The 10,988-nt window shown below is 47.9% G+C and overlaps 1 protein-coding gene across 2 annotated transcripts in view; it reads left to right on the top strand.

Annotated features, from left to right (window-relative positions):
- Slc30a3 (solute carrier family 30 member 3) overlaps window positions 1-1,488 on the top strand; it is a 7,863-nt gene extending 6,375 nt beyond the window's left edge. The window contains exon 8 of one of the 2 annotated variants that reach the window (XM_008835044.2): window positions 706-1,488. In XM_008835044.2, coding sequence (XP_008833266.1) covers window positions 706-854 — 149 coding nt within the window. In that variant the 3' untranslated portion in view covers window positions 855-1,488. The remainder of the gene's footprint in view (window positions 1-705) is intronic. The other variant, XM_008835045.3, reaches the window with a different exon arrangement.
- The last annotated feature ends 9,500 nt before the right edge of the window (window positions 1,489-10,988 follow it).

Below are 10,988 nucleotides of genomic sequence, written 5' to 3'. Positions count from 1 at the left end.
ACACACACACACACACACACAGACTGGAGACAAGGAGGTGTGGGGTGTGGATACTGGAATGCCCCCTCTGAAATAGCAAAAGGATCACTAGTTCCTTCAGGATAAAGGTAACTTGTGGCTCCTCCACTCAGTAGTGTATCACATTGCTATTTAAAATTATGATTATCAAGTCTGTATGACAACTAGGGACAATGTTTGTGGTCTAATGCAGAGGGAAAAAAATTGTATATAAAAATTATATCTACATTATGATTCAACTATTAAAAATATATATGGTGACTCATGAGCTGACAAAGGGTTTTTGAGTTTCTTCCAGATGCAAGAAGCAATCAGAGGCATGCAATTTGGATGCCAAAAATATAACTTGTGGGATATTTGATGACAGCTAGAAAGGGGCAGTGGGGCAGAATACCTAACATCTGGATTGTCCTGAAGAGATGGGTGGTATAGCTATACACTGATGCTCAAAGCAAGAGAATGGCAGACTGGGAACAATTCAGTGTGTTAGTGTGGTCCACTGGAGTGAGTCTCACATTTTCTTTGACAATTTTACGCTGTTCATATAATACAGAAAGAAAAGCAAGAGCCCTATTCAGGCCTTTGGGACTGTGCAGCCCTTGTGCCCCTTCAGTTAGTCTTTATCACAGTCCCAGCCTGTGCCCCATTCCCCAGGGACTGAGGCTTCCTCTTATCATCCTCCCACAGACTCCACTGCTGACCCTGAAGCTGTCCTGGCTGAAGCCTCATCCCGGCTCTATTCCCGGTTTGGATTCTCCAGCTGCACCCTGCAGGTGGAGCAGTACCATCCTGAGATGGCCCAGTGTCTGCGCTGCCAGGAGCCCCCCCAAGCCTGAGCCTTGGCCCCACCCTCACCCTACTGCCAGACCCAGGCTCAGCCCTGGACTCTCAGCACCTGCCTCCCTGATCACAGAAGGGACCTTCCTCTCTCCATCTTCCACCTGCCAAACGCCCCAGCCCCAGCCCAAGTGGGCAAGACCAAAGTGTGTATGAGGAGACCAGGACGAGAGTGGGGCTGAACAGCTGTGAACAGCTCAGGGGCCTGGGGTGTGTGGAAGCCTCACCATCCTTGCTCCCCAAGGAGAGTCACACTCGTCCTTTCTGTGCAATTCATGTGTCTTTGTGGCAGGCTGGCTGGCTAGCTGGGGACATCTGCCTGTCTGTGTGCTGTTGGTGTGCCTATGCCTGGGGAGGTCAGCAGGGGCCCCCTCCCCACATGACCCTTGCTCTGTCTATGCAGGGGCCCCAAAACCTGCACTTTTTTGTGTGTGTCCTAGCCCTGTGGTCTTGTCTGTTGTGTGTGTTCCTTGGTGCTGTGGCCTCTGTGTTTCTGTGCCTGTGTGGCTGTGCTGGTCTCTGTGAGTCTGCTTCACCCATGTTTGTTTGGGAGTCTGTTTGTCCTTCTTGTTGGTGCTGTGCCCTTGGCTTTCCCAGAGAGAGGGAGGACTCCACTGCAGTTCCACCAATAAACTTGTATCTAACTGCTTCTCTCCTCTCTGTGTGACTCCTCAGGAGTGGAATCTTCACTGGAGTGACCACCCACACAGCCCTCCTGGCCCTTCACAGCCATCTACACATATCTATTCAGATGTAGGCTGAAAGCCACCAGCCTGCCCTAACTTCTCTTCTGTTTCACAGCTTGCTTCAGCCTTGGTCATTGACTCAGGAAGAGTCTCTAAGTGAACAGAGCTGGGTTGCAGAGGGAAACTGGAAAGCAATCCCAGAAAGTCCTCCCACTTACAGGCTCCAGCAAGCCAGGGCACACTCCTCCTTTGGGGGAAAGGGCAAGTTGTACTACAGAACCGATGTGATGTGGACTCAATCAGTCCTCATGATGTTTAAGGGGCCTGGAAAGGCCAGCAAGCCCTGATCCAGGTGGGGCCGTGTATGCATGCCAGGAGGTTCCTTTATATTTGTTCCCCATTTTTCTTAAAAATCATATGTCAACAGATTTGGTCTTACTACATGAATCCAAACTGGCCTTGAACTCTGTGTAGCTAGGATGACCTTAAACTTTCTGGTCCTCCTATCTCCACCTTCCAAATACTAAAATGACAAGACATGAGCCACTGTTTCCTGTTTTATGGAGTGGGTGCTAGGGACCAAACCCAAGGCTCTATGTATGTGAGGCAGACATTCTTCCAGCTGCCCTACATCTCCAGTGTGCATGTGCACATTCATATTCATCCTTTCTCTTGCTTTCTCACTCTCCTTTTCCTCCTTCCTTCCAGGGTCTCACTATGTAGCCCAGGCTGAGCTCTTGATCTCCTGCCTCTGCCTCCCAAGTGCTGAGATTATAATCTTGAGCTATCACACCTTGATGTCTCTTAAAGAAAGCAGATTCAAGCCGGGTGTGGTGGCACAGGCCTTTATCCCAGCACTTGGGAGGCAGAGGCAGATGTGAATCTCTGTGAGTTCGAGGCCAGCCTGGTCTACATAGTGAGTTCCAAGACAGCTGGGGCTACAGGGAGACCCTGTCTCAAAAAAACAAAAAAAAAGCAGATTCAGGATTCAGGGGCTGGAGAGATGGCTCACTGCTTAAGAGCACTGGCTGCTCTTGCACAGGACCTGGGTTTGGTTCCCAGCACTCACATGACAGCTAACAACTGTCTGTAACTCTAGTTCCAGGGGATTTGGAACCCTCTTCTGTCCTCTGTGAACATTGCATGACAGAGGTGCACTTACATGCATACATCAGGCAATACACTTACACATAAAATTTTTTTAAAAAAGAAAGCAAACTCTGTGCTTGGGTTTTAGACCCAGTGGTTTGAAGCAACAAGAGTTAACTGGCCTTTCCTCCCTGGGTTGATACGGTTTCCAGCCCAAAGCCAACCCTGGGCTAATTTTCATTAGCCCCATGCATATTCCTGTGAATCTTTCTCCCTATAATGAAAATATTTTTAACCAAAAATTATATTTTGTTGTAAAAGCAATATATCCTTGTTTCAAGGAGGGCTCCACAAAGGGGGAGCGCATACTGTAGGAAGTGAGTGTGTTCTGCACTTAACTCCCAGAAGTAATTGCTAAGCAGTGTGGGGTCTACTCACCCACCTTTTTGTGTGCATACCAATGTCTATATAACAACATAAATGGGATAGCTTTATAGGAAAGATGGTACCTGCTTTGATGACTACTGTGCATCCTGGGCATATCCTTTCCACAGCAGTGCACATGGATTTCATGACATTTTTCAAGATGAGGCTTTTGGACATGCTGACAAAAGGCCACCTCATGTCTAGCTGGGAACCTGGTCAGACTGGGCACTTAATGATGGCAGCAATGGCTGGTTTGGAAAGGAAGCTGGGGGTGAAGGGCTGGGTCCACCCACGCAGACACGCTGTGGGGGGGGGGCTTTTCCAGCTGCTCTCCATGCTTTGGGAGCTCCTGACACTTTCTCATTTTACGTCTCATTGATCACAGGCCCCAAGTTGACAGAATGGGGGTGGGGAAGACTGGGAAAATAGAGAGGAAAGGAGAGTGGGGAGGAAGAGATGATCACCCTGTGAAGAGCTTTAAGCTGCCGCCACCCAAGATGCCTGGTGCAGGGCAGGGAAATGGATGCTCAGGGCACAAAGACAACATGCATCCAGTTTGGCTATCAGCCCACATCCTACAAGTTCAGGAAGAGGATCTGAAAGGGCTTACTTAGGTCACCTGCCATGGACCTGGATGACAGATAAGAGCAGAACCTGGATTTCTGTCTTACCCCAAACCCGTAAAGCTCTTCCCTTCTCAGCTACAGTGTGACCTGCTGCACTAGCATTCCGTGCCCTGGAGCTCTGGGGCCAGTTTTGATGTTGCTTTTTGCTAATTCTGGTCACAGTCTCCCTGCATTTCAGCTTTCCCAGTGCTAACAGACATTTCCTGACACTGGGCGTAAGTATGCCTGGTATATGGAGGGCATGTACAAAAAGATTATTACTTTGGGGGAAAAGTCTAGGATGCAAGGAAAGAGGAACAGGACCTAGCACCCTGGCAGCAGGGACAGGAACCAACAGGTATTGAGCATGTACTCTGATCAAGATACTGGGAAGTAAGTTGTAGTCTTTGCACATTATAGATAAGAAACCGAGGCTGATCTGGTCATGTAACTAAGTGCTGTCAGAGCTGAGATCCAAACTTTGTTTTGGCTGCTGCCTCTCCATCCTCCTCCAGGCACCAGCTCTGTCAGGGACAGAGGAGGATGGGAAGATAGGAAAAGAGTCTCAGGAGCATTCTCTGTCATTCACTGGCACTCCCTCCTGAGGGAGCCCTGGAAACCCTTATCTGTAGAGCTGCCAAACCTCCTGCCCCATTATTCCTACCCAGTTGCTTATCTAGAAGTCCCTTCCTCCAGGTACTCTTCCCCAGTGATAAAATATATGGTGGGGGAGAAGTGAGGGGAAGGGGCTGAGGGAGGGGAAGCTAGAGAGTGAGGCAGGGAGAGGATCCAATCAATCCATCATAGCCTTGACATCCCTATGCAGCTGAGTGACTGGGGAGGAGGGAGAGGTCCTGCCAGCCAAAGGAGAGCCAGCAGAAATGGAGCTGAGCCTGAACCTAGCAGGGTGAGGTAGAGAGAAAAAGCAGCAGGAAGTCTTGAAAAGAGACTGGAGAAGGGCCAGGAGGAGCAGTCAGATGAGGTGTGGGGACTAAGAAGCTTGTGCTGCAGAGACTGTGCAGAGGGATAGGCCCTTCCTTTCTCACTGGGCTATTCACCTGGGGATGGCCCCAGGGGCTAGGTGCACTTTGACTGAGATGCACAGGTCAAGACATAGTATGGTCTGTCAGGCTCAAAAGGCGACATAGCAGGATTGGTTGATAAAGCAGTGTTCACTCTGGCCCCCATCACAGACTTCATGGCAGAGTAGCCTGAGGGGGTGCTAGGGAGCCCTGGCATCCAAGAGCCAGGTTTTCGGGAAGAAACACCCCTCTGCAGCCAGAGCCTGAAGGGAATTTCAGAAGCTGAGTAGGATGGGAAAATGAAGACCTGGCAGATCTTCTCACCTCTGTGGAGTGACTCTTAATTGAATGACCCTTCACCCCCAATTCTTCATCCCTCCCTTCCTCAGCTCAGCAGGCTTCACTGTCCCTAGCATGAGCCCCAGGCCCATCCCATAGTCAGTATCTTACAAAGGATGCTAAGAAGTTGCAGTCTCTCCTGTAGCAAAGCCTGAGGTCCCAGATGCAGCTGTGATCACCCAAGGTCCCACAGACAAACTGGGTCCTGTTGCTAAGAGGAGAGGAAGTGAGAGAGTAGAAGGAAGGAGGGATCTGGGGTGCAGGCTGTGGGAACCTGTGCCTCCCTCCTTCAGTCCCAGCCCCCAACCTCTGAGGATAAGAAGCAGTCAGGCTGAAGAACTTTACAGGGGACCTGACCCAAACAGCCCTAACACCCAATTGTATTTTGTTTCCTAAAGTCCAACAATTAACCATCAATTTAAAAAGGACTAGGGGCTGGAGAGATGGCTCAGCAGTTAAGATCACTGGCTACTCTTGCAGAAGACCCGGGTTCAAATCCCAACACCCACATGGCAGCTGCCGTAACTCCAGTTCTAGGGAATCCAACTCCCTCTTCTATCCTCTGTAGGCACTGCACGACATGGGTGCACTTAAATACATGCAGGCATAACACTCACACACATAAAAGCAAATAAAGAAAAAAATAAAAGGACTACAGTGGGACTCAGTTGTTAAGAGCATGTATTGTTCTTATGGAGGACCTCTGTTCCTGGGATTCACATGGAAGGATTCACAACTGCCTCACACACACATATACATAAAAACAGCCAGGCATGCTTGCACAGGCCTTTAATCTCAGCTCTTGGGAGACAGAGGCAGGTGGATATCTATGAGATCAAGGGCCAGCCTGGTTTATATAGTGAGTTCTATGCCAGCTGGATCTACAGGAAGACCTTGTCTCAAAAAACAAAATCTTAAAAAGGAGGGGCTGGAGTGATGGCTCAATAGTTAAGTGCTCTTGCAGAGGACCCAGGTTCGATTCCCAGCACCTATATGGCAGCTAACAATTGTCTTTAACTCCAGTACCAGGGGAATCCAACGCCCACTTCTGACCTCTGTGGGCATTGTATGACACAAGTACACTTGCATACATGTAGACAATACACTCATACACAGAAAATAATTTTTTTGTCTTTTTGAGACAGGGTCTCCTTGTAGCCCCAGCTGTCTTGGAACTCAATATGTAGACCAGGCTGGCCTCAAACTCACAAAGATCCACCTGCCTCTGCCTCCCAAGTGCTGTGATTAAAGGCGTGCGCCACCACACCCGGCTAAAATATATTTTTTTAAAAAAGATAAAAAGGAGCCAGGTATGGTGGCCCATGCCTTTAATCACAGCACTTGGGAGGCAGAGGCAGGCAGATCTTTGTGAGATCAAGGCTTGTCTAGTCTCCACAGCAAGTTCCAAGCCAGCTGGGGCTACAGGAAGACCCTGTCTCAAAACACACCAAAGTAATACAACAAGAATAGTAAGAAAAATAAAAAGGACTGTAACCAAAGCCTGAGAAACAGAATGAACCAAGCCTAGGAAATAAAGAGTGCAGTAAAGATTCCTAGTAGTGAATCTGCTTTTCACTGTTCTTCCATTGCCTAGATTGTCTTCCTTCCTTCCCACCTACCCACCTACCCAGCCTGAGTCCACCCTGAGGACCCAGGCCTGGGCCATTCAGGACTGTCCTTGATGGAAAAGAGCTGAGTTCCCACTCTGGGACCTAGCAAACGTTCAGCAGGACTGCTGGTGAAGGAATGGATGGAAGGATGAACAGATGGACAGGGAGCCAATGGCCCATGCCCAGCTGTCAGAACAGTACACGGCCAATTGGTGTCCCCTTCGTCTCCTACTCCCAGTGAGCCCGTAAGTCAATTTCTTACATGTTGGGCACACCCCACCACCCCACAGCCACTCTCTGAGAGGCAGTAATTTACTTTCTAAGGTCATCAATGACGGCTGACATACCTTTCCTTGGACCTATCTTGGATTCTGTTTCCTCCATCCAAACATGAATCTGTAAGGCCTGGTCAAGACACAAACCAGCTTGGTGACTAATGAATCTCCTCTGGGCTCATCACAGCTTTCCTAGGTAGCAGTTCCTGAACTTTTGTCATGGTTTCTTGGCTTCTAAACTAGTCCCTCAATAACTCCGTGAGACTTGGTATCAACCACAAAGCATTTAACTGACAACTACTGTGATAGAACTTCAGCCTCCACTTTCTGGCCTACCCTAGGCTCTCACCCGTCACATTTGGGCGCTGCCTCTTAGAATGCCTTCTACTCTTTTCCCACCCTTTGAAAGTCAGACTTGAGCCCCGTTTCTCTTTGTCCCCATTCTCTTGTTGAACTGCTGAGTGTCATGCCCAAACAGAAATCAACCCTTCCCTACCCCACTAGCAATCTGGTTTGTCTTTATCAGTACCATATGTGTCTTTCAAGAGTTCACTGCTGCTGGGTATGGTGGTGCATGCCTTTGATCCCAGCACTCTGGAGACAGAGAGGCAGGTGGATCTCTCTGAGTTCAAGGCCACCCTGGTCTACATAGCAAGTTCAGGCCAGCTGGGGCTATAGGGAGACCCTGTCTCAAAGACAAAAAAAAAAAAATCCCCAAGGTGAGGTTCGAAGAGGATGAAAACTTAATGGACTGACTATGGTGTTTGGGAGGTGAGACTAGGATCAGAGCTGTCAGGGTGGAGAAGCCATGGCTGAATTCTTGTAACTTCATAAGACCATAAGCTTTACATGTGGGCTACTTGAATTTTGCCATCTTGGTCTGCCAGTAAGTTATCCATCAACCAGGGTTCAGGTCTTTGAACCTTCAGAGCTTAAGACAACCAACTTCAGGCATCTTGTTATAGCAATGAAAATGAACTAAGTTCTCATTATCCCAGTCTCAAGGGTTCACACAATGGAGTAATTTTTCTTTCCTCTCTCCTTATATCTCATAACATTCATGCCATTGTTGTGTGTGTGCATGCATATGTATATGCATGTACACATGTGTAGAGGCCAAAGGATAACTTTGAGTGTGTCCTCAGGATTTATCCACTGTTTTTGAGACAGTTCTTCATTGGCGTGGAGCTAAGTAGGCGAGGATGGCTGGCTGACTGGCAAATCCCAGGGATCCCTGCCTTCACACCTCATCCTGTCCCTCAGCACCGAGATTTCTAAAGTAGTACTACACCTGGCTTTACAAACAAAACAACCAAAAAACACAAACATTGGTTCTGGGGATCCAATTCAGGTTCTTCATGATCACAAAGCACTTTACAGCCTGAGCAATCTCCCGAGCCACATCAAACCTTAAAAAAAAAAATGTGTATGAATGATTTACCTGCATGTATATAAATGCACCATGTGTGTACAGTGCTTGCAGAGGCCAGAAGAGAGTGTTGGATCCCCTGGAACTGGAGTTATGGATGGTTGTGAGCCACCACATGGATGCTGGGAACCAAACCCGGGTCCTCTACAAGAGCAGCCAAGTGCTCTTAACCACTGAGCCATCTGTCCAGGCCCAGCCCTGCCATTTATTTATTTTTTCTTAAAAAAAGGTTTTAAATTATTTGTATGGCTGTGCATGTTGAAGGCAGGTGCCCACGGAGGCCAGAGGCATCTGTTCCCACTGGAGCTGGAGTTACAAGCAGTTCTGAGACACCTGGCATGGATGCTAGAAACTGAACTTGGGCTCTCCAGCCTTTCTCACAAGCTGGGCTTCAGCCTGTTTCACCTTCCATCAGCCAACACCCCCACCATTTTTGGGCTATTACTACAGGACCAGACACTTGCCATTTTGACACAGGAAACTTCCAACTCCACCTTTCAACTTACAACCCTTAGGGCTGTCCCAGTTGCAGACTAGTGATCAGCTGGGGATAGGATGCAGGTGCAGAGCTCCTCAAAATTACTTTCAGGTGATTTTCTTCCTCAATAAAATTGTGAGGTGTAGAGGCTGGAGAGATGGCTGAGGGGTTAAGAGTACTGACTGCTCTTGCAGAGGACCCAGGTTCTATTCCCAGGACACACATGACGCCTCACAACTGTAATTCCAGTTCCAGGGGAATCTGATGCCCTCTTCTGACTGTCACAGGCATTGCACATGGGTGCACTTATGTACAGGTAATATACACATAAAATAAAAAATAAGCTGGGCGTGGTGGCGCATGCCTGTAGTCCCAGCACTTGGGAGGCAGAGGCAGGCGGATCTCTGCGAGTTCAAGGCCTGGTCTACATAGTGAGTTCCAGGACAGCTGGGGCTACAGGGAGTCCCTGCTTCAAAAAGACAAAAAAAAAAGTGAGGGCTGGGCATGGGCACGCCTTTGATCCCAGCACTGGGGAGGCAGAGGCAAGCGGACCTCTGTGAGTTCAGCGAGCCTGGTCTACAGTGTTTCAGGTCGGCTGAGGCTACAGGGAGACCCTGTCTCAAAAGACACCCCCCCAAAAAAAGTGAGGTGTAGGGGCAAATGACTTTACAGAGGCTTCTTGGGGGGTAGATTTAAAGGGTTCATTCAAATTGTTTAAAGGAATATTAATATCCATAATGAGTTTAAGTCAGTGCCTGACACATTAGAGCTATTGAATGGCTTTAAAAAATAGATCAAAACCCAACCTAAGGAACTTTTGGCAATTGATCACTGCTGGGAGGGGGACTATGGTGGGCCCAGTGAATGGACCCATACTGAAGGACATTTGGATACACAAATCAGACTCTATAGGCCATATTATATATATGAACACACATTAAATTGGGTGAGGGAAGCGTGGGAGGTGCAGAGAGGGGAGGGGACCTAAATAACATCAAATTATATTGTATTAAGAATCATAAAAATTCAGGGCTGGAGAGATGGCTCAGCAGTTAAGAGCACTGACTGCTCTTGCAGACCTGGGTTCAATTCCCAGCACCCACATTGCAGCTACAAACTGTCCTTAACTCCAGTTCCAGGGGAATCCGAAGCTCTCTTCTGACCTCCACGGCACTGCACAACATGGGTGCACTCACATACATGCAAGCAATACACTCATACACATAAAAAAATTTTTTAAATGATAAAAATTCAGTAAAAAATTAAATTGTAAAAATAAAAATAGATCAAATTTCTTCAGTATTATGATGTTCACATACTCCATCTGAGACCAGGAAATCGGTTACATGTAGTTAATGAGAACCTCGTGGAACACAGTCAGTGGTTTATCATTGGATGGAGAAAAGGCTCAGACATGGCATTTTACTAAAGAGTTGTTTTTGTTCTTGGCTAATAGCTGCTTTCATTTTTACTTCCCAGTGTAATAAGACCTAACTTCTGGTTGTAGGGGAGTTTATTCAACTTAGAGCTGTGTTATGATTAGGAGAGCCAAAGAAAGCAGGGCAGGAACACCTCCCACCATTTAGCAACTAAGGAGAATGTGCATACCACTTGGCAGCAAGTGCTGCTTCCACTCCGGGATAAGGCTGCAAGTTTTGCAGGAATCTGTGGCAGATTCTCATAGTCTTGGGGAAAATAAATGGACTTGTGCAAACATTCTAAAGCAGAGAGACCAAAGTCCTAAAAAGTACTTCTATAAATGGTATTATTTTCAGCCCAACGAGGCCCCAGGTTGGTCAGGAGCAGGTTTCAAGACTGGAAAGTTTCACATCAGCAGGCCTGGTTGTCTGTCTTCTCTGGGACACAGAACTGTACCTCACTCCACTGTTCCCCAAGCAGCACCCAGGTTACAGATTCATGCTTCTGTGGGAATTGCTATCCAAACCTCATGGTCTGTTGTCATTTCAGCCCTAACATCACCAAGCAGGAACTTCCTCCAAGCCTGGTTGTTCTCATTGTATAGATGACTTTCACTCTGCTGTCAGGTTGTACTCTGAGCTGCTTCATCCTCCTGTCCACCCACCAAAGCCTGTCCTGCCTCAGTGCCCAGATCCATTCCTGCCCACCAGGCCTTTCTGACTGCTGATCTCTACAAACTAGCTCCATATAGGAAA

Source organism: Nannospalax galili, unplaced genomic scaffold (assembly GCF_000622305.1).
Source record: "Nannospalax galili isolate Female #2095 unplaced genomic scaffold, S.galili_v1.0 scaffold517, whole genome shotgun sequence".
NCBI classification, from domain to species: Eukaryota; Metazoa; Chordata; class Mammalia; order Rodentia; family Spalacidae; genus Nannospalax; species Nannospalax galili.
Note: the sequence above shows the minus strand (reverse complement) of the source record. Positions and strands in the feature narration are given on the sequence as shown.